Source organism: Prinia subflava, chromosome 6 (assembly GCF_021018805.1).
Source record: "Prinia subflava isolate CZ2003 ecotype Zambia chromosome 6, Cam_Psub_1.2, whole genome shotgun sequence".
Taxonomy (NCBI): domain Eukaryota; kingdom Metazoa; phylum Chordata; class Aves; order Passeriformes; family Cisticolidae; genus Prinia; species Prinia subflava.
In genome coordinates this window covers 33,216,311-33,239,975 of record NC_086252.1, presented here as the reverse complement: position 1 = coordinate 33,239,975, position 23,665 = coordinate 33,216,311, and the positions used below count along the sequence as shown (strand labels likewise).

The 23,665-nt window shown below is 39.8% G+C and overlaps 1 protein-coding gene across 3 annotated transcripts in view; it reads right to left on the bottom strand.

The window, feature by feature from the left end:
- THSD7B (thrombospondin type 1 domain containing 7B) overlaps window positions 1-23,665 on the bottom strand; it is a 297,483-nt gene that overhangs the window by 228,309 nt on the left and 45,509 nt on the right. For 2 of the 3 annotated variants that reach the window (XM_063400989.1, XM_063400991.1), the window contains exons 2-3: window positions 15,244-15,337; window positions 13,128-13,301 (exon numbers count right to left, since the gene is read on the bottom strand). In XM_063400989.1, coding sequence (XP_063257059.1) covers window positions 13,128-13,266 — 139 coding nt within the window. In that variant the 5' untranslated portion in view covers window positions 13,267-13,301; window positions 15,244-15,337. Of the gene's footprint in view, window positions 1-13,127; window positions 13,302-15,243; window positions 15,341-23,665 lie in introns of all 3 variants that reach the window. The other variant, XM_063400992.1, reaches the window with a different exon arrangement.

The following is a 23,665-nucleotide window of genomic DNA, read 5'->3' as shown; positions in this document are numbered from 1 at the left end:
GCAGTTCCACACTGCAGCCTCCTGCACAAATACACCCACCTGAAAATTCAAAATGACCAGCCAAGGCAGCTTCTCCAGCGGAGAATTCCACTTGCAGCACACTCAAAACTACCCCCATACACATTATGATCCCTATTTCTAACAATAAAGCTGGATAAAATGGTTTCTCCCTCTACTTCCCACAGGAAAGCAAAGCAAAGAGCCTGTCTAAACTTTCTTCCCTCTTCTTAATGAAACTTTTATTGATTTTTCATCTTTGTGAATCATTGCCTTGGAGCAATTCCTTTAGCCGCAGGTTCTCACATTTAATTTGTATGTATGCTAAAGGGAAAGTTTATCAACATTCTCCAGAAAGATACTAGAGGGGTTTATGAAAAAGCTATGAAATTTTACATATGGCATTTACCAGCCTAGTTTAATAAGAACAAACAAACAAATCCAGAATAATGCATGACATGAACAATCAGCAGATTCCTGAGACATCCTGTGGCACCTCCATGCAGGTGTCAGTGCACAAAGCATACAGAAGTCAGGCTGAATAAATTTGTTCTGATAAACAGTAAAAATAAAATGACACCAGACATTCATTCAGATGTGTGGATCTTCAACAGCTACCCAAAGATAAAGAGAACATGTGTGTGTGTCCACAGGATAACAGGACAGTTTCTGGCTCTAAAAAGTGTATTTGAGTTGGGCATAAAGAAACTGCTGGGATTTAGTGAATAAATAAATGAAAAATCCATCAGCAATACATTAACAGACAAGAAAGCTTTGCCAATACCAAAGACATAAAAAGGAACAAATCTCTGATAATTTATTCTTAAACTAAAATTTTCCAGCTGCTTCAATTGCTATTTACATGGGGAAAAAACAACTAAAATGCAACAGACCTTTTAGTTCTCATTCATGCAAAATACATTCAATTTTACTGGTCTAGGGAGGGAACAAATTTATGGGCCAACAAGCAGCATACAGGGTACAGTAATTCAAGTAACTATTACTCAGGTTTGTCTCTAAGAAAAAAGAGGTATCCTTTGCCTAGAAGTTCATCTTTTGCATTGTGACTATCACTGTCTAAATGACACTGTCCACAAGTGAAGTATTGGCCAGAATTGGTTCCACAAGACTTGAAAATAAAGATCTTTCAGAAAGCATCTAGGCTTCTGGAAAAAAAAAAAAAAAGAAGACAAATCAGGACCTAAAAAACTTTTAGAAAAAAGGTTAAGAAGCTGAATCATCTGTCACTTTATCAGTCCAACACCTGTTATCTTTGAGAGGTGAAGCAAAAGGAGAGCTTGATGGAAATCTTTTCCCCATTCTCCCGTGTCTGTCTTGGCACTGAAGTATCAACTCACTGGTACTGTCCTAATGATGATAACACAATTGTCCTTAACTACCTCCCGAATTAGCTGATTAAGGGAGGAATTCAATAGTCTTTCCTAGGTGGTATCAATTAATAGCCACCAGCAGACACCTATAACGAGCCTGCAGCGCGCTGCCCACGCAGCCGGAGCGGAGCAAAGGAGGGGGAGAGAAAAAACTGCTGGGCACAGGAATGGCTGTGAACAAACTGAGCCAGAGTGCCAGGCTGGACTGTGCCAAGGGAAGAGAAGCCCCTGAAGAGCACAGGAACAAGCACAGGATGAAGCCAGATGAGATTATTTATGCAGGGTGCTTATTCCACTGAAAGAGAAGTGGCAACACCAGCATCAGGGGATTTCATAAAGAGAAACAGATTGAAAAAAATTTTTTGTTGTGTTTGTTGATCATGACAATTAGGTCTTCTATTCCAAAAAGGTTTAAAAACTGTAAAAAGTTATTGGGATAAGGAAAGGTTAGGGAAATCTTTTAACTCTCACTAAACAGGCCATACCAAAAGAGAGTAAAAGAAAGAACATTTATAAAATCCTACATGAAGCAAACATGAAAAGGTTGCCCAGCTGCAAGATAACTGAGTAATGTAACCTTTCAAAGCAGCAGCGAAAAGCGATTAGACCATCCCTTGGATTGAAAATGATTGATCATGCTGCAGGTATTGGAATTGAAGGTGACTGCAACGCTTTTTATGTAATTGCTTTATTGAATGTAGCATAGCTTTATTTGGCAATACAGTCAGAACACTGCAAGTTCTTACACTGCAAGTTCTTTAGCTCCTGATACACCACAGACACACAGTTACAATGCATTTATCCCAATGACATTGGATTAAATGGGACATACTAAGGTTGCCTCCTGACCTTTCAGTTAAGGTCTGTGGGGAATCTTCTGCCTGCAGAATCATCTAGTTGATTTGAGTACCAGCAGCTTTCCATCCTCTGCATCTGTTCGCTGGTTTATTCCATAAACTATATCAAAAAAAACCTTAAATCTGATTTGAGGCCCTGTGTGCTGTAATAATTAAATCATTCTGAAGACTTTGAAAGCTGCCTCATCCATTTAAAAAAAAAAAAAAAAAGAAAATCAATCAAGGACGAGTAAATCACAGTGAAGAAGAAGAGTAGGTAAAATTTTCTTTTTTATACTGGAGCACATTGAAATATCTATGGGAAAAGCAGTGGGGGTGAGGGGTTGATTGCCATTAACCTTTGTTTTTATCTAAAAAACCAGCTTCAAAATTTAAATGTAACTGCATAGAATTACCTTTTCTCACCTGCTTTTCAATTCCTTTGATTTACTACCCCCTGGTATCACTCCCTGCTCTTTGAAGAGAGTCCTGGCAAAGGTCAGCAGTCAATTAACCATCAATAAATACCCAACATGAGAGTGACAATTTCGGGCTGCCTGAGCTGCCATTACTAAACCAAGCAACATGTTTGAAAGCTCATAACAAAAGGCATAAAGTACTTTAGTGTGTTCTGAACATAAATATAATGTTACCTTTAAAGCAGTAAGTATGAAAAATATCAAAGGAGGTATGTAATACCAAGTTTTATCATCTATTGCACACGTATATTGATTTAACCGAGACACGCTCACTTATCTACAAAGCAAAAAATTGGGTTTTAAGTACTGTACTTTGCAAGACCCTTAGGGCACAATAACATTACTGTCATCATTTACTCTGACTTCCCTGTCTCTCATTTGATCCGTCCCCAGTCTTTTCAAAACATTGCAGCTCTGTTTCTATTTCTGCCACCACGCCAGTGCCCTTGGCTGGCTGGCAACACTGTAATTATACACGGGTGACATAAAACACAGGCAAAAAATAATGCAGAAACACACACACACACACACGGAGTGACATCTACACAACATATTTAACACTCAGACACGTGGATAATTCTCCCAGTGCTGTGCAGGCAAGGATGTACTTGGGGTTTTGGGAACGTTGTTCTGCACACTTTCTGATGTTTGAAATTGTTTGGGGACAATCCTAAAAGCAACATCATCTTGGCATTTTGCAGAGGAATGCAGAAGATAAGAGGATTGATATTTCCTTAAGAGAAAAGTGGGATCAATAACAGTTAAAACTTTGGATAAACCCTCATTATCAGATTCCTACAACTGCAAAATGAATCCAAGAGAGCCTCCTGTTAAATGCAGACACAACCTCCAACCTGCAGAATCACAAATTTCACACTGACAATGTTTTAAATCAAGATACAGCTACACAGTGGTTATGAAATATTTAATGCCAATTGAAAACCAGATGTACTGAATTAGTTTAACTGAAAATACTAAAGTTTAGATAAGTTATTCTAGTTATACACCATATGCAATTAACGGACAGAGCTGCAAACAATTTACTGAAATTCATTTTCACTTCTGCTCGGATACAGCATTATTTTATTAATGCAACCAAGAATATTAAGGGAATGACAATAAAAGCATGAGTGCTACCTTATGAGCACTATAGTTAATAACAGAACTTCCAGAAAGTTTCTGGTTTTTAATCTCTAAAGCCTCCTTTTAATCCTTGTCTGTAAAAACTCTAATTCTGTACCTCATCCACACAGCTGCTTCAAAACTCTGCAGCTAATACACATTTAAATTTATTGAATGCATGGAAAATTAAAAATATAGAAAGATTATTTTCATATACAGTGTCTCCACTGTGAAGATCTTCAACAGATAGAAGAAAAGTGCTTATTTTGCTTAAGAGCAGATGAGTGATATAAGTGTAACTAATGGGTCAAAAGATGTCAAAGATGTCACAAGCGCTGAAGTTTTCCCTTCAGCAGCTTCAAACCTGTGAAAGTTATGATTATAAATGTCACCATGCAGAGAAGTAAAACATGCCTCACATGTAGGTGGATATTATTACACTATTGAAATTTGAAAGGTTTTGGATCTCAGGGGTGACATAATAAACCCCAAAAGACACCACACAGTGAAGAATTTCAGGTGGTAACACAATAAACACCAACTATCCCCTGGATTTAACCACATAGGTGGCACGCCCAGTCATGTTTCACATTTCTGTTGACTTACAATATAGTCCTGACAAAGCCTTAAAGAAGTACCTACCTTGCACATTTAATTTTTAAGCATATTGAAAATACAATGCTTCAAATGTCAGAATTTCTCAGAGCCATACAGAGCGAACTATTCTTGCAAATGAAGCGTAGGAACACTTTTAAAGCTGCTGTTGACTAAGCCAGGGAATACGAACCTTTCATTACCCCTTAATTCTGTACAGGGCAGAAACACAACCCCGAGCTCGCTCGCAGTTACTCGGGTTGTGCTGGTGACATCAGCCCTTCCTCAAAGCCAAAAATCTGACAGCACTGCTCTACACAGCCATGAAGAGCTTTTAAATAGATCCTGGGAAAATAACACAACGACCAAGCAGCAATATATTGCTTAAGGTAAGGCAGGGAGGATCAGGTCCCTGTCCTGTCCCCGGGATCAGCTGGGTACCAGGGCACACTCTGCAGCCTGGGCTCCGCCTTGGAGGCGCTGGGCTGGCTCCTCTTTGAACATATGCCCTTTCAAGTGAAATTAATCACTCTCTTTATCACTCCTGCAGCATCTGGAGCCATAATCATTACCCAACTGCTGGGAAAGAAATGAAACCACTAATCGCACAGGGAGCAGGGCTTAGCGTTCAGAGCAGGAAAGTTTTTATTAAGTTCTCATTTGAAAAGTGATTTTTCACGGCTGGCCTTCCAGGACATGCCACACAAAAGCTGGATCTGCTTGAGCAACTGGCTACAACTCACCCCCAGCATACAGAACCAATGTATTTAGAACCACTATAATGAGGGTTTAACATGCTTTTCCAAACTTAGCTCTATAATCCTAAATCACTATTACATGCAAGCACTACACGGAGACATTCACCCATGAGCTTTGAAAGGTCTCTGGAAGAAGGAATTGCAGAATTCTGCAAAGAGGTAGAGACCAGGCAGTGTCACCAAGAGCAAGGAGCAGGCAATGCCTCTGGAATCACACCCTGCACTTGACTGGTCTCAGCCCAGGCAAACTGGAGCTCTGACATGCAAAACTCCTGCATTAAATGGTCATTTCATCATATCCAGCCACTAGCTGAGGCTGATTGAATTAAAGGATGTCAAGACTACGGAAATAACCTGGATTACCATGAAATATCCCTTCTAACATCTCTATTTCTAGATACAGTATCCCCTACACTATTCAAATTTTCTGAAACTAAGAAAGAACACAAAGAATTTTTTTTCGTTTTGGAAAGAAAAGAAAAAATAATAAAATGATGGTGGCAGGACTATTCTCAAAAACAGAAGAAGAAGAAAAAAAAAATCTAGGGAATAAGGGTATCAGAGGGCAGACTTCCCAAACCTCATGAAGAGTCTCTAGAAAGAGTCAGCAGCATAACTTGCATACTGAGAACAACATCATGTATTTTAGGGATTTCTAATACAATTTTGTGTTATTTTCACCCACAATTGTGCTCCACACAAGAGCTGAAGGAGGAAGTGATTACCCTTTATACACTGAAATCATTCAACTAAGTGGCGAAGTAAAACCCTTAAGATATACTTATTTAAAAAAACCCTGCAGGGTTCTGAGCAGGGCAGCAGAATAATTAAATCTAGTACTCCACTAAAACAGGCTGAAAATGTGATCATCCATTTTTAATGCTCCGCCTATACATAACAACAGAAATCTTTCCAACAGCTGCATTCAATTTAAAAAATATTAACCCCAAGGAAAAACTACAAAAACATCCCCATCTGTTTTTCTTGCCACTCACTGTGCTTCCTTTGTGACTGAAATATGTACAACAATACAGTCCAACAAAGTTGAATGAATAGTACCACAATTCCAATAATAAGCTATCTTTTTATTTTTTAAAATGAAAAATTTAAAAGAAACCACTTTTGCAGATTTTCCCCTTGTGACCCCCAGCTCTGTTCCCATAGTAACTATTAAGGAAAGAAAAGGATAAGAAGCCTAACATACTTTTCCCAATACCAACAAAAACCAGAAAAAAGGCACCTTATTCTCAAAAACTATTATTCTCAAGAAGAGAAGAGGAACATTAAAAGATTAGTGTGAATCTCCTGTGTAATCTAGTTTAAACCACCACCTACTGAACATCTGATGCTGGTTGACAAAGATGTTTGGTAAAGCGGGCAGCCTGGCTGTAAAAGAACTGCTGAAATAGTTTTGCAAGCCCAACAATAACAAAAAGACTGGGCACAGGCTGCAAAAGCTCCCCCCTGAAGGCAGCCAGCCCACACCAGGCTCAGCACTCGCCTCTGCCAAGGAACTCGCACTCCAAGCACATCAAGTGTTAATTTCAGCATTTATTTTGGGTTATTTCAGTTCCTCCTCTGCTTGCCTTTTTAATTGGACTGCTACTCTGTGCTGCCTGTACTGCTTGCTGGAGTGCTTTTCCAGGAAAATATAATAAGCCAAGGATTCCTTCTTTAAGCAGTGCCACCAAGAACCTCCCTCTGCTGTCTGCAGCTCCCCACAGGAAACCAGAGCTAATAAACAAGCCAAGTTTTAAAGACAAGGAAAAACAGCACCAATTTGAGTATTTCTGTATCTCTAACCAGCATCCCAAACTCTTCCAGGAGCTATTCCAACATCTCTGATGCTGGCTGGCACTCTCTGTGCCACAGGTCCTTCTGCCATGTCCCAGCTTTCAGCCCAGTGGGATAAGGACAGGACCCAGGCAGGTGTGCCATGGGCTGCCGTGGCATTTATCTAAGCAGCAGCATTTATCTCAAGCTCCTGGAAGAAAGACCAGGCTAGAAAATGATGGTCCAGCATAAGAAAGCTTCCCCAGCTTTTGTGGAACTCTTCTGGTGTACACTTGTCTTGTTCCCTATCAAACTGTCCAGTATTTCCTGGCTGAGAACACAAGGCCTCCGCCAACTTTGAAATGTCTCACTCACCTAAATATGAATTAATCAGCCCCTGGAAAGGGTTATAAATTAAGGCAAAATTCCAAGACAAGCTGGATACAGTTGTTGAGAAAATAAGACCAGATGATGATACCAATATCAGAAGTGGAATACAATGGGTGAAGTGGAGCAGAACCACATGGAATAAAATTTTGAGATTCATGGAACAGAAGGGTGGATGTGGATAGGAAATGGTAAGGAACAAAGAAGAAAGAAAACCAAATATTTATCAATCTGAAACAGCTGCACTTGTGTCTGAGGAAACGTGAGATTAGCTTTGAGGCCACCCTTAAAGCTTCTCGAGTATCGTGACTAATATCAACCAGCACATTAAATTTTGCTCCTAATGAAATTTTTCAAAACAACTTCCTTTGAATTTTCAAATGTTATAGTTTTTTTTTAATGTTTTGAAGAAATAGAAGCATAATTTATATTGGCTCCTAAAATATTATTTTAGACAAATTTAGAAGTAAAGTACTATTTTTTATTTGACTCACTTTTTTCATGGCTACATAATGAAACTACATCAACACATTAAAAACAACTACACTGCTTCAAATGAAGCCGTTAATTTCATTTCAATGAAAAAATATTTTTCAAAAATTATTCTGAAATATTTTAAGCCAGTAAAATATCTGTAGGTGAAATCTTAATTGAGATGTGATATAATTCTGATGAGCAGTGCTAAGAAAAGATTTCATTTGACCAACCAGTTCTAAGAAATAAGTTTACTCACAGGGGTCCAGAAGCTTGGTGTCCTCAATTCATAAAGACATTAGCAGCAATGACCAAATAGAATTACTTAAATTAAAGAGTAGTCTGGCTCAGGAACAGAGGCATAAACTGACCAGGAATAAAGTTGCAGGTAAAAATAAGACATTTTATTATTTTAGAACAACTTTTCATTATCAGGTTTATGGCAGTGTTGTGGTTAGTCTGAGAACAGAACTTAATAGGTTTTACTTAAAACTACTAATTGTTTCTGCTGTCAATACTACAAGGCTGCAATCCACAACCCAGGAGCACCACTTCTGTTCCAACCTCTTAGCACTGTGAAGATCCTTTGAATCATACAAAGTTTGATTAAATCAAGGCTGAATTTCCACTTGAAAGTTTCAGCATTTCAAACTCCATCCACCGAGGCAGCGTTAGAACAACCCACAATTAGAATGTTTACCACGCAATGAGAAGTTTGGAAGCCTCAGATACATCATGAACCTTCCAGACACCACACAGAGATCACTAAAATGCCATTTGTGCTTCGTTCATGAGCTGCTGTCCTACCAAATAAAGCAACCATTTCATTTAGGACTGATAATCACTCCTCATTTTGTTGAGCTGTCGGGAAAACTTCACTTGTTGCAGAGCTATTTTTGAGTCTCCTTTCAGCAGGTTTGAGCTCTGCTGTCCTTTGAAGACCTGGACTCCTTTTAACATTTGGTGTACGTAGGTAAAAGCTTGTCTTTTAAGACATAAGGTCAAAGGCACTTCCAAACCAGCACTTGACCTTCCTGAAATTACAATCTTGAGAAAGGGCATTTTATGGTGGTATTATCTGAGAACAGAGAACAAAAGACCTTTTTCATCGTAGTCAGGGCTGGCTCACCCACACTCACAGGTGCTTCAAATGTTCCTCCACATTAGAAGTTGTTCTCTGAAAAGTTCATTTCGTCCCTTTGCCATTATGGATTGTTTCTGAAGAACGACTACAGAACAAAACCCATCTGCTAACCCTATTTTAAGGATGACTTTCAAATACAGGTAGTAACTCCAAATTAAAGTTTTCTTTATGTTCACCTTGGGGAGGAGTACTTATGGCTCACACACCTGGCTCCCAAAAGCCCACGAATACCAGACGTTTAATGGTTTCTTCCTCAGGTAAAAATCTCTCTGCTGTGATCAGAATCATTACAAACCCATTTCCCAGTCTGATACCTCACTTTCAGTGCTCTTCCACTCATATCAGGGAGTATGTCCCTGCTGGGCTAAATAGCCATCCTGATTCACTTTTTCTAGAGAAGGAAAACTCGCTGGGACACAACATCTGGGTTTCTAACAGTCCCCTTCTTCCCTTCCACAGCAGACAGAGGATTATTTCCATGACAGATAGCATTGTTACCATGATTAAACAACCATTTTCCTAAAAATCAGGGCATTTTCATCCTAGAAAAAAGGTTTTTGCAATATTTCTCTCATTAAAAAATAAACCCACATCATTGCTTTAGCTCTGAGAGCCTTTTATGGGTGATGCCCCTTATATCTTTCATTCTGTTTGTATTTTGGGGGAAACAGCACATGCCTGAGGTGCAGTTTATGGAGAAGCTGAAGACACCATCAGTGAAGGGGAGCCAGAAACCTGTCCATGAGCTACAACAAGAGTACCTGGAAAGAGATGCTCCTGCACTCTGTAATCTGAATTATCAGCCCCTTCCTGTAAAGCACACAAAACATTTGCATGTATTTTACACTGAATTCTGATTTTGGAACTAAATTTTAGAGCTTCACCAAAAGCAAAAAAAAAAAAAAAAAACCAACTTGGACTGCTGCTGTGGACTCATGTGTGTGTTAATATTCCATACACAGTTTTAAAATCCTGAATGGCCATCACTAAAACATAGACACACTGTCACTGCAGAAATTCCAGGAACTCTAAGGACTACTCAAGTGTTGGAGAAAATTAACACGGTGAAATATTTAAATTGCTAATTGGTAACTGCATTAAATAATATTAATTTACAAGAATTTAGGTTCAATTAAATTTAGCAAGTGTGAGAAAATTATGCAGCTATTTGATGTTGCTGAGTAATTTAGCTGATATGATTATTGCTTTCATGTTTAGAGGCCACTAAATGAGTATCTGACAAGAAATGTCTGGAAACAAGAAGACACAGGGTACAGATATTAATTTTTAACTTCTAGAAGCCAAAAGGTCAAAATAAATGGTTTTAGGACAGGCCACAAATTAGCAACATGCAAGTGATAGCCCTCTGAATATCTGAGGGAAGAATATGCATAAAATTACCTCACACTGCCGAGTTCGCATGTTTTAGAATTACAGAGCCTGGGGTTTTTTGTAGCTGCAATGATTTCAGTACCATTGTTTTCCCCTGGACCAGGACCACCAAGCCCAGCATGAAAATGTACAAGTCCTCATTAGACAGAGTCAAGGATTTAGCTGAAAAGAAGTCTGTATTACAAACTGCAGCAATGATATGATTTTTTTCTTTTCCCCAGCCCCATCCATATTAAGGATGCCTCTCTGGACTTCAGTGTGCATGGAAAAATTATTTCAGTACATATAAATTCATTTTCATAAAGTCAGAGCTTTCAGTAGCATAATCTTATTTAATTATACAGCATGACATTTCAATAAGAAGTTGAATTTCTCCCCAGCAGGTAAGTAACTTGCCATGCTTACAAGAGACAATTCAAGATTTAAAAACAGAACAGATCATCCGCTTTCCCATTATGGATTGCTCATTTCTCATCAGATTGTTTTATTAGAAAAAATGACAACAGCTGCAGGTTTTCCTTCTACTGGAATGGATCTATTCAGTTTTTGTTTTAAAAGTGATTTAATTTTAGGTTCCCTGCACTGTGCTTTTATTCATTTTTTATTATTTTGTATTGGGCACAAAAGTCCTCAAACTGTGGGATGATTTTTTATATTTTTTGTTATTCTACAAACCACAGAGCTCAACAGGTCAAGATCTCCATGAGCTACATCCCAGTTATTTTATTATTAATAGCTTGCCACAAGGGGTTATGTTAAACCTTCCACTTCTCCAGATCCACCTATTCCATTTCAGTCACCACTCCTCTCTTCCCAAAACACTTCCTTTTAATCTGAAAGACCCCTTTGGGATTAATCACACCTGAAAAACCTTTTCAGTTAAGGGATGAAAATGTTTACAAAATCAAGCTACATGTGCCACTGTGACAGCAGAGTGACATTCACTGTCCATTGTGTCACTTCTTAGGACAAGTGCAGAAACACAAGAGTCAGGATTTAGAAATGCTGATGCTTTACTACTACTGCAGAGGAAGGAAAGGCTTCACTCATTACACTTAGCTTCTCAGAAAACAAAATGTTTTCCATTCATTTCAATTTCTATTCAGTTCTGTTACTACTCATTTCAACCTGGAGCTAAACATTTGGGGCTTAGATATAACTTTTACCCAACTTTCAACAAAATATTTCAATGGGAAAAAAAAGGGAAGGGCGTAATCTTTACAAATATTGGAGAAAAATCTTTTTTCTCAGTCAGGACAATGCATTTAGCTGGAACTCACAAGGTATTTCCATTTGGAAAACATATCAAAGTTGTTTTCTACCTCATGTCACTCCATAAGCAGAGAAAGTACATCAAAATACTCTTAGGATTTAAAGTTTTTAAGGTGACTCTCGAGAGCTCAGATATTTTTAATCCACTGTGGGAGTCACAAGAACTGACAATTTTCTTGTGCATCTGGGAGAGGAAGCTTTACAACAAGCCCATTGTGGGGCTTTCAAAGCATGGTGCCCACACAAACCTGGGCACCAAATTTTCTTAGTTCTAATTACATCTGCCCCAGATGCCTTTGAGGCATTGAAAGCTCCTTATTTTCAGCTGGAATCATCAAATCAAATTAAAGTTTTATGATTTCCAATGCACAGCCCTAAAGACTGACAGTACAGCATGCTTGGGAACTGAAGAGAAGACAGACAGCACTGAAGGCTCTAATTTGTCTTAAGAAAACAACTCCACCTTTCAAAGCTTGTTCAAAAATCATGTAAATAACAGTGAATTGGAGAAAAGATAGTCATTGTTTATTTCCTCCTCATTTCACTAGACAGTGTAAAAAAAAAAAAGTCTTTAGAAACAGAGTATCATGCTGTGCTTTACCAGCCCTTTCCCAGCTTCCCACACCAGCAGCCAGGCAAGAAGTTTGTGTTGATCCTGCCAGAAGGACAGGAGTTCTCCCAGAAAAACTGCTTCATTATTTCACTAATTCAGTCTATTGCCTTCTACAGAAGTGTAATTAAAAAACAGATAACCAAAATACCAAAGAACCACTCAAAAAAAAGAAGAAGGAGGGAAATTATTTTTGCATCACATTTACTCTCTCTGTTGCTCAGTCACAAATGGCCAAACCTCAAAGGCATCCTGGGCAATGACACCCCTGGTTCAGCTGGGTATTTTTGATTAAGCACTTTAAGTAAATTTCCCAAATCCACCAATCTTTCCATTTCATTGAGCATTCTCTGCCATCTCCTACCACCCACCCCAGCACCAAGAGCTGTGCTGCTCCCAAAACACTTTCACAGGTTTCCCCACCATGTACACATTCAACCACTGCATGCAGCCAGCCTGACTGAGGGACAGAAATAATTCACTGAATGTACCAATGGAATTATAAATAAATCAACCAAGAGCATGAACTCCTCACTCAGCTCATCCTGAGAGATGCTGGTGTGCCCCTTGCATACAAAAATTAAGAGAAAATTATTAAATGTTTCAAAGAAAGCAACGTTAGGATGATAATTCAGTAAAAAATACTCTTAGATAAAAAGCATTAAGGAATCCAGAACTATGCTGTGGGAGCATTATTACAACAGACATGCAGATTACTGATGTCAAACACAGATTAACTCCTTCTATTTTTCAAAATAAATTTAGATAAATAGAATACAAGACATTATCAGACTTCTAAAATTTATTATTGAACTAAAACAGAATGGAGAAAGGACAATCATGCCATCTTTTAATATACCAAATATCTAGTAGAGAAGCTAACATATATTTTTCCTACCTGTTTTCCAGACAAACTGGTGACCTCTCCTGGCTTCCAGATCAGCTGTTTGCAACATGAAGAAAACAAACAAAAGGAAGGGCTTCCCCAGGCTCTGCCATGCCCAATGAGGAGAAACCCAGTTCTGTTGTAGAAGCATAATTCAGATAATTCAGTCTCTTGTATTCTTTGGTCCTAGAATTAACCAAAAAAAAAAAAAAAAAAAAAAAAGAGAGAGAGAGAGAAAAGGCTTGTTAAAATATTTAAACCACCAAGGCAAGAGGCTGGGCCTAAGGACCTAAGGATAACCTGGTGGCCACTGCAGATTTACCAGTCCCTGTGTGGCAGATTTGAGGGAGGAAAGAAAAGGAGGAGGGGAAGAGAGAGAGGAAGGGCCAGCTCCTACAAGACCTACAGGCCCACCCTGTAAATGATTTTAGCAAACTCCTAAGAGGAAATCTTAAGAATGCCAATAAATGGCAAGGGATCCAGTGGCAGTGTGTGGTGTGTCCCCTCTCTTCTCTCTTTAGCAGGAATGCTGTCATGATTTAGGCAGACTAAACCAAAGGGAGGATGGATTCCATGCACAAAATTCAGCTCCAAATCCAGACCCCATGCCCTACATTCGAGATCCAGGCCTGGAAGTGTTTTAGCTCCAAACCCTTTGTAAACACAGAATACACGAGAGCAACACCAGAAATGCAGCAGGAAAAGCAGGGAAAAGGGAGTTGCTTGTTAGCACATGATGGAGCAGCCTGAAAGGGAAAACCAGACACTACACAGGCATTTCTGTGGAATTTGGGACACTCATCCAAGTCCTTTTGGATAGTTGAGCTCCAGGTCAGCAACCAGTTACTCCAGAGAGCTCTCTCTGACTAAGGGATTTTAATTAAGCTCCCCAACACTTCAGACAAATACCAGAGGCATTCACATTGTGAATGAGACAGGAGTGGATCATTCTGCTGCTGCAGCACTTTTAGACCACACAATTCATTAAAATAATCACTGAGTGGTGCTGGAAGCAAGGAGGAATTTCTCTGGGTCTCCCATACAAAGCAGGAGACCAACTCCTAAATGCCAGCTTCAACAAATGCCCACATTGTTCATATACTACAGAAAAGCTCCAAACAGTGGAGATTAAGAAAGTCATACAACAAAATAAAGTCTTAGAAATTCCAATTCAGTCTAATAATTCCAAGCTTTGTGTCTCTCATTCCACCCCAACTAGACACTTAGGCAGATTTTACATGAGTTTCAAGATATTTTGGATTCATCCATATTCACGTGGGAAGAATTTAGAAATCTCAAAAAACACTCATGGTACTTCCACATCGAACAAGGTTCTGATGTAAATTTACATATTGATTTTTCTGATGCAACAGCTTTTGTATTTATACCATGCTTAAATTCTCCACATAGTTCTACTTATTAGTGATTAATCCTACTTTTATGGGTAAAAATGTCACATCCGTACTTGCGTAGGACCAGTCTTCCAAGATTTGTCTTCACGGCCATAATCTCCGTGATTTTCATTAAAATTATCAGTTATTAGAAGTTCAGTCCAGAAAATTCTATTACATTCCTAACCTTATGAAAAGCAACATTGTCATAGCACATAATACACAGCATCATTCTTGATAAGAAACTGCAGATAAATCTGGAAATTGTACACACTGAATATAGCTTTTAATTCCAGGCTGCATTCAAATTACTTTGAAACAGTTTCTATCATGATAAATTCATGCAATTACATTTAATCAGATATTGACTAACTACAGTGGCAGACACAATGTACTATCTGTTATGTGGTTTAGCTCATTCTTGCCTTTCAGATGAACAGAATTTCATGTACAACCTAAAAACCCATCCAAACGTCGCAAGGGATCATATTTATGCTTTGCCCATGTGTTCTGGGTTAATTTTATTCAGAATTTACATTTAATTTGGAATGCAACCCACCATGTCCCAACACCCAGGCAATGTAACACGGACCACAAGTGGCTTCACAGGAAGCACACAAGAAATCTTGAGCATCATTGAGAAACCCAAAGCAGCAGAGAAATCCTGGGGCGTGGGGAAGAAGGGCCTCAGAAATGCTGCAATTCAGCTTTTCTTGCCCACCAGGATGGCTGCTCACCTCACACAGAGGAGCTGAGGAGGAGCCACTCGCCCAGTGCCTTCAGCATCGCAGTCACCGTCTAGGACGGTCGGAAAACGGAGTCACCGACTTCCTGCTGGGGAAGAGAAGGAATTAGTGACACTGGCTCCCACACTAGTTCTGTATGTTTCACAAACAAAACCTCAAAACCAGGAAAGAAATGATTGGGATGCTCAGATTGCACTGGAGGGGAGCCACACACCCAGCCCTGCGCAGACAGCACTCACTGCACTCAGGGCAGCCCTCCAGGGCCAGAAAATGCCATAAAAACAACACAACCTAAACAGGCAGGGGAGTGAAATGGGCAAATCCAAGCAGAGAACAGCTGATAAAGATGCTGAGATTTTTAATGAAGCACCAGTAGTGCTCATGAGCTGCCTTCTCAATGCACAGCCTCATCTCAGCATCCAAAGGGTCAGCAAACAGCAGCACGCCCCTGGGAGCTGCAGCCTCCTGCCCAAAACAAGGGGCTTCACCTGAGTTCCTTTTTGGATAGACCATCAAGATAACTGGCTGCTGCTCCCCAAGGAGCAAGAACAGAGATTACATTAAGTCAGAAAAAACAGAAATAAATTAGACACCGTGACATTGATTCTAATCTCCTCCACCCCAGCAGAGCTCAACAGATTCCACTGATTTACACCCCAGAAAAGCACAATAAAAATTTGTCTGTGTATGTAGGTTTGTGTAACACGGTTTGGAATGGTCGCTGTTCTGTCCTGATACGATAAAAAATTATTGCACAGGCAACATATGCTATCTACAGAAACATGAATAAATTACATTATGAAGGCCACCAACACTTCACATCAAATTTAGTTACATGATATCTCAGCTCCCAAATGTGTCAGCATGGCTAGCTGTAAACTGGCAAACACAGACAAAAAGGGAGGAAAAAAATGAAATTTATATTTAAAAAATTGATTTCATCGAGACGAGTCATTAAATTCATGGAATTGCTTAAATATCATAAAAGTATAAAATGGTTTGGGTTGGAAGGGACTTTAAAGATCACCTCATTCCAACCTCCCTGCCATGGGCAGGGACACCTTCCACTATCCCAGGCTGCTCCAAGCCCCATCAAACCTGGCCTTGGACACTTCCAGGGATGGGGCAGCCACAGCTCCTCTGGGCACCTGTGCCAGGGCCTCACCACCTTCACTTGAACATATGATTTCCTAAATATGTTCCAGGTATGTGCTTTAGTCTGAAAAAATATCTCCCTCTCCCAAAATCATCTGGATTTAGTCAATATCCTTTATAATCCAGGCCTGGCCAGTTAATAGTTTGCACTAATGGATTCTCTTGAAATTAAATAATGAGGTATTTGTTGTTTCGATATTTGGCGGATTAGTCACAAAGCACCCTTGTCATTTTGTTTGGTTTGTATGGAATCTTGTTTAGAAAAACAAGGATATCATGCATTAGCTGTAATGGCTGGGAATATACAGGCAGTCTTGCAAAAGACACGTGCAAGTTTTCTAATGATCATAACAACGCATTTACATTCTCTAATCCACTGCTAATTCTCTTAATGACAGGATTGAATAAAACTAGTTTTGAAAAGCAACTTATTTTAGAAACCTGCATTTCTGCTGAAAGCATGGCATTCCAGGGACAAAATGTCAGAAATAAGTAAACACATGCATACAGCTGACAAGCATCTTATTTCTGAAGTGATCAAAATTTAATTTAATTTTCAACCTCAATGGAATATCCAACAGCCAAATTGCAGTCTAATCCCTGCTTAGTAGGGAGGGGAAAAAGCCTCTGGGAAACTTTTCCCATTTTTCAGCCACTGCTGAGCAGTCAAAGGCAAGTTTTTCCAAGTGACAGGCACTGAGCTAATCTGGCACATCAGTCCTCAAAATCACCCATCACTGAAAAATAAAAGACTGATGGTCTCAGTTTGACTCTCCACTCTCACATAATGCACTGTTGAAGAAGGGACCAGTTGCTCCTTGTCCAGGTTTCCATGGGACAAGGGGTTTCTCCAGTCCTTCTGCTCCATTTCTGTGGTTTAGGCAAGCTCAGCCTGGCTCTGCTCCAACACGGATTTACAACGTATTTAATACTGAATTTAGACAAAGATCAATTTAAACTGATCCAAACCTGAGACATGATTTCAGCCTTGTCATACATCAGTGCAATTCCCCCTGACTTCACTGGGAGCTGTGACCTTTCCCATCAAGGGTAAATCCGACCTACTTTTTGGGATGAGATGGGAATGCTGACAAGGACACCTGGGTAGCTCTCTCCATTTAAAACACATGATGCAATTAAAATAATCCCAAATACTTTGAATAGCAACAACAAAAAAGAAGAGCCATTACAGATGATATGTGTGGCTGTAAATCATTTGGCAGGTGTCTAGCACAAAGATAAGCATCATTAATCATGAATAAATTTTCTTAATACAAATATAGGCAGTAACTGTGCAACTGTTTGCCTATTACACAAACACCCATTGCATGTGATATTCCAAGATAATCTAGATGTTTATATCATACTCTTTATCCTCAGATAGAGTCTGCCTTGCCTGCTCACAAAGCTGTTATCCAAAAAGCTAATTCTATTCTGTTCTAAAGCAGCAGAATGCCTGGCTTGTTACAGCCAAGGCTGATCACCTCAGACAAGAACTGCTGACCACCCCTGGGGGAGAGATTTCCAAAAACAACACTAATGCTAGTGTTACAGGCATGCAGTTTAACAAAACAGAAGTGTTTGGACAATCACATATGCCAAGCTAGAAACATTAAAATGTTAAGTACCTATGTGCCCAGTCTTTTATTTAATGATGAACATAATTACACTAAACTTCCCTAACACTTCCATACCTAAAACAAACCCCACACATTTTCCCCCTTACACATTTGGAGGGAAACAGTCTGGTTAAAGCAGAGGCACCCAAAGTTCACTCCACTTCCAGGAACTTCCTGTGCAGAAAGTCACCTAAGGTCACACTGTGACACTGATACTCGATTCTGCAAGTGCTCCCCACGATTTCAGCAGAGTGACTTTGCATATATGAGAATGGTAGCTTGATTTTCTATACCTCTACTGCCTCACCTCCAGACCTTAACTAGAATATCTGCTCCTCTTCCAGGGGCATTTGAGAAAATCCTGGTTAAAAACACACAGAGCGAATGAGCGAGATTTATACATCAGGCTGACAACTGCCTGACAGCACTTTTGTCTTAAATGGTCACTTATTGGGAATCCAGAAATTAATCTCCACAGTTCTCTGGTAATTTGATATAATTACTGTAAGGGTAAATAATGCCTGAAAAAGTATTTGGTGTTCACACATCTTCACAGAGAACATAATTCCAAACAATGAGCTGTCTTGACTTGCTTTGGGTGGGAGGAAGCCTGCACAACCTCCAAATCAGCAAAGCTTGACAGAAATTTCATGGTCCATCTTCAGATATAAACTTAACCTTCCTCAACACTCCAGAGCTGGAAAGCTCAGTAAGTTGTCACTATGGTCAAGTTATATTTGAAAGTTTGGGTATTTTGGAGATGCCTGCAGTCAAAACAGTAAGAATCTATTATTTATTTTACTTTATTTTTGTATTCAATTGCATCCAATTCTTGTTCCAAAGCTAGAGAAGATCCTGAAAATTAAAAGCAAGCATATGAAATTACTGTACTGCCAAATAATTGCTTCTTAACTTACATCGACTTGTTTGGGGTAAAAACACAAATCCTAAGTTTTCCTGCTTCAGTCTCTGCACATCCTAAAAATGTAACAAAAGCAGGTTTGAATTTAGAAGCTTAATTATAAACTTAGCTAAGTGGATTATAATGAAAGATGTTCCAGCAAGGGAGCTCAGACTGATGCATTATGACTACATTAAAGAAAACACCAGAGAATAGGCTTTCCATCAGCTGAACGACTTTAATTACAACAGTGCTGGAGCAGAACTGCTCTGTTAAACAATGCTGCTCTTACTTCTCCTTCACTCTGAGTACTTCCAATGGATTCCACAGAACACACTTGATTTCCAAGAACATAAAGTGAATGGGGTTTGCAGACACCTCCCAGGAACTTGGTTCAGGAGATCAGTTCAATACAGCTGAAGTGAAACTTGCTTCATTTGCTCACAAACAGGGGTGATTCGCATCCCCTCGGAAGGGCAGGAGACTTCCAAGTCAAGGATTCAGGAGTTTGTCCTGATACTCCCCAGCTGTCCCTGACACAGCCCCCAGGCCCACTGAGAGCACAAGAAACGATGCTCAGCATCCAAGAACTCCCCAACATCTCCTTCTACAACCTGCACTCAGTGTGACCCAGTGTGCAAGGGCCCGACGGAAATCCATGCCCTGGGCTTCTCAGTGGGATTTAAGAGGCACAGACCTTTTGGTGCTTTTGGTGTCGTATCTTAGCACTCAAAGTAAGGTGATTTACCTTCACAAATGTTCTTCAAGTCATTATCATACCCCTTGCAGCAGAACAAGTACAGAGCAATTAAGATCAAAATGCTCAAGATTGTCAATAGGCTTCTCTGGTGAACTCAGGCATTGATTTTTTTTTTCTGAGCAGCAGAACATAGAAAGTGTCCAACAACTTCTAAGTAACCTTTTCAGGCTGCTCGTGCACTTTTATATATTCAGTTAAAAAAAAAATAGAGGTTGTAGAAACTCAAACCCAACATTTCATCAACACACCAACAGTCACCTTAGAAACTTTTTTAGTTTCTAAGTCCCATTTTTGGGGGGATAATGATTTGGGAGGGTTATTTTATCTAGGTTATGTCCACAGCCCTTACACATTACGGCTGTTTGCCTCATGCCAGGCTTCTCAGCCCACACAGCAGAACACAGCCTGCAATGAGCTCAGTGATTTCTTCACATTACAGCACATCCTTTCTGTAACAACAAAACTTCATAGCTTTGAGGGACAAAAAAGTTTCTTTTTGTTTATTTTTCAATGGCTAGAGAAAAGTTTGAGTCTATTATCAATACACTGCTCTGCTGTAGCTTTTATCATTGGCAATGGATGAACTGAAGGTCCTTTGAAACTCAGCTGTATCTAAGAATTGCTGTCACAGTTGCACAGATCTTGGATTACTGTTAAATTGCAATTAAACAAAGGCAAAGGGAGCTGGCACTGCTTCCAACACCATTTCAGTAAACGCTATTGCAAGTTTTTGTTCAAAGAGGATTACTCTCACTTCACTGGCAAAGCATTGCATATAATGCACATTCAGCAGCATAATACCATTTGAAAACCAGTATTTGAAATTATTTTCCTTTAAAAGGCAAACCTGGAATCAGACTCAGTAGAGGGCCATGTCCCTACTTTAGCAGCAGGACCATTCACACAGAAAATAACAGAAAGGTTCAAAGTCACCAATTACAAGGCAGTGGCGTTTCAAAAAAAGAATAAACAACCTCATAACCTCTGCTGCTGGAACAATGGCAGGTTTCCTGAGCATTCCCATTAAAGTGTTTTCAGTTCAGAAATTAAATTGCTTTACTGCAGTGATTTTCTTCTGCATTCTGATATTACTTTATATTATTTGACATTAGTACAGCATCACAGGCTGTAGGTCAGGGGTTTTTTCTCTCCTCACTGGAATATGGCCACCATGTAGGGTTTATCAATCTTAAATACAAGGTCAGAATAATACAATCAAGTACCACCAGGCATATGAGCTCAGCAAAGACCTGGGCTCTGCTTAGCAGGGAAGGACCATCTGCTTCCCTGCCACAGGACTGGCGGAGCTGAAGCTTATCTCCAATTTAAATTGTTATATTCTACACTTCCACACATCCACCAGAGCAACTGGGTGCGTGCACACACCCAAACCCCTGACCAAAGAAACAACTGCAAATAGGCAGGAAAATCTTACCATTTTAGCCTGGTAATTAGCTCTGGGGAGAGTATGTGAGGTTCAGTTTTGAACTTCTTAACACTGGTGACTTTGGCTAAAACAGCCAGCCAAACATGCAGAGACCACCTTCAATACTCCTTAATGTATAATTTCCCTTCTGCTGGAACAAACACACTAAGAATAATTTCTTTTCCACAAGATCTGTACCTCTGTTTGTAGGCAGTCATTACTATTTTGCCATTTGCACTACCTAGCTGTAGCCTATACCCAAATGAGCTAATAAGAAGAGACACACAAACACATCCACAAGATAGATCCCATTTCAAAAAACTCATTTCCAAAGTGCTGAAATAAACGTTTATTCTAATGCATCCTCTGCCATCAGCTCTTTATTTCAGTGCACCAAAAAATAAACTTGTAGGAAAGGAGAAAATAAAGAGCACAATGCATGGCAAACACTGAGGCACTCCAGAACACACTACAGAGTTCATCAAGCCCTGGCACCGTCTTCATTTCCTGTCAAATGTCATCCATGAAGTCTTGTGATGAAGTCTCCTATAAACAAGGCTTCATCATTTCTGCAGAATGAAATCCAGTATAAATCAGGTCCCATGTTAGAATATGTATTTTAAATAATTACAGCTGGATCTGTCCAAATAAATTAATCAAAAATATTTTGTGATTCCTTAATACTGATTCATTGATTTTCCTTCTATTTACTTTGCAACATTGATGCCAACTGGCCCAGGCAGACAGTATAATGAAAGGGTTAAGAAAAACCTATATTGCTGAAATAAAAATATAAAGATACAGTAAAGGGTAAAAAAAACACTGAAAAAAAACCCCAACTATTGGTAAAAAGAACCTCTAAAAATTGCTTCCTGAACACAAACACACAAATGCCAATGTGCACACACTGCATCTGAATTCAGCTTTTACTGATAGCCAGACTTTTATTGATTTACAGACTTCAACTCAGCAAGAGCAACACAGTGCAGTGGTCCAGGCTTGTACTGAAAAGCAGCATCTGCTTTTTAGCTGGAATTCATTTTCAGAAATGCACGAGCTGCTCCTTTTACCAAACTTCCTCACTCTGCCGCATCAGGGACTGCAGGGAAGGTCTCCAGACCTCCTTTCCCCTGCCCTGGCAGTACCCAGGAATAATCAGCCTCTCCAGAAGATGGACACAGCAGCCAAGTGCCCCCCCAGCACACCCCAACACCTCCTCCAGAGGGGAGGAACACCAGGCACACGCTCCAGCTCAGCACCCGGCCCTGGGATGTGTGCCTGAAACTCAGGCATTCCCAGGCACCTGGCAAGAGCTGCTGAACCAGGGGTAAAAATGTGCTTTTTCCTTTCAAAACCCATTCATAATACCTGCACATTTATTTAAAAGTGAACTTGCTTTCAACCCAGGATTAACTATGCATGACAGCAACAAAAAACTCCAAATTGCCATACAGGCAGTTAGAAACAATGACACTACCCTGTAAAGCAGTTGGAGCAACCAGCTGAGTAAAACCATAGATCTAGCCAGGAATTCTGTGATTCTGTTACCTTTCCCATTCCCATTTCTTTTCCCCATTTGCTGCCTATAGTCCCTCACTGTATTTTATCACACAGAAAGTTTGATCTCTTTAGGGTGAAAAATGTATTTGCCCTGAACACAACCTAATATGATTTGCAGAGGGGGCCCTGACACTGTCACAGTATTGATACAAAAAAATAATCCTAATTATATGAAGTGCTAAAAGACCTCATTGTAACGTTATTTAAGCAAGGTCAATTGCCTGTGCAGGTTGCTCTTGCCAGAGTTCACGTTACATCACCGGTCCCATCATCCTGACCTTCCCTGCTGTCATCCCCATCACAGTTCAATTAACAGAGGAGTCCTGCAGTGGCTTGATGAGCATCTGCTGCCTCTACCCGGCAGTAATTCAATAAGGATACGCCATAGGAAGAGATAATGAGAAGTCAACTCAGTTGTTCTGTCTCCCTCCAGGACAGCAGATGAGTTTGGTTTATGGGAAAGAGCATGACCTATGAAAATTATCAGTTAATTTTGTATTTCAGAGCTTCAAGATGCAACTTAAAGTGTTGTCTGGTTTCTCTGGTGGTGCTGCCCACAAGGATCCAGAGCCACTTTTCCTGGTGAGTCCCTGATTAACAACCTTTCCCACACCAAAAGGATTTGTCTTTTTGAATTTTCCTTCTGCCAGTTCCACTAAAGGAATGGTTTCGATGCATGCATTCAGCAGTGGTTGGTCTGAATTAAAAAATTAAACACCTGAGCAGAGAAAACGGGCCAACACTACTACTGAAGTAATTCAGGCAGAATGAAATTCACACAAACATCAAACCTGGATAAAACATTTCCACAAAAGCAAAATCCACTACATTGCAGATGGCATCAGCCTGGGCCTTCCCTCCCTGCCCCACAGGGCACACTGCTCACTGGTGCCAAAATCTTGTTTCTCACTCCATTTCCTTCTGCATCTTTCCAGCAGAGACTTCCCTTAACTCTCACCTATCCTCTGACTCTCTCCTGGCTGTTTTAGGAA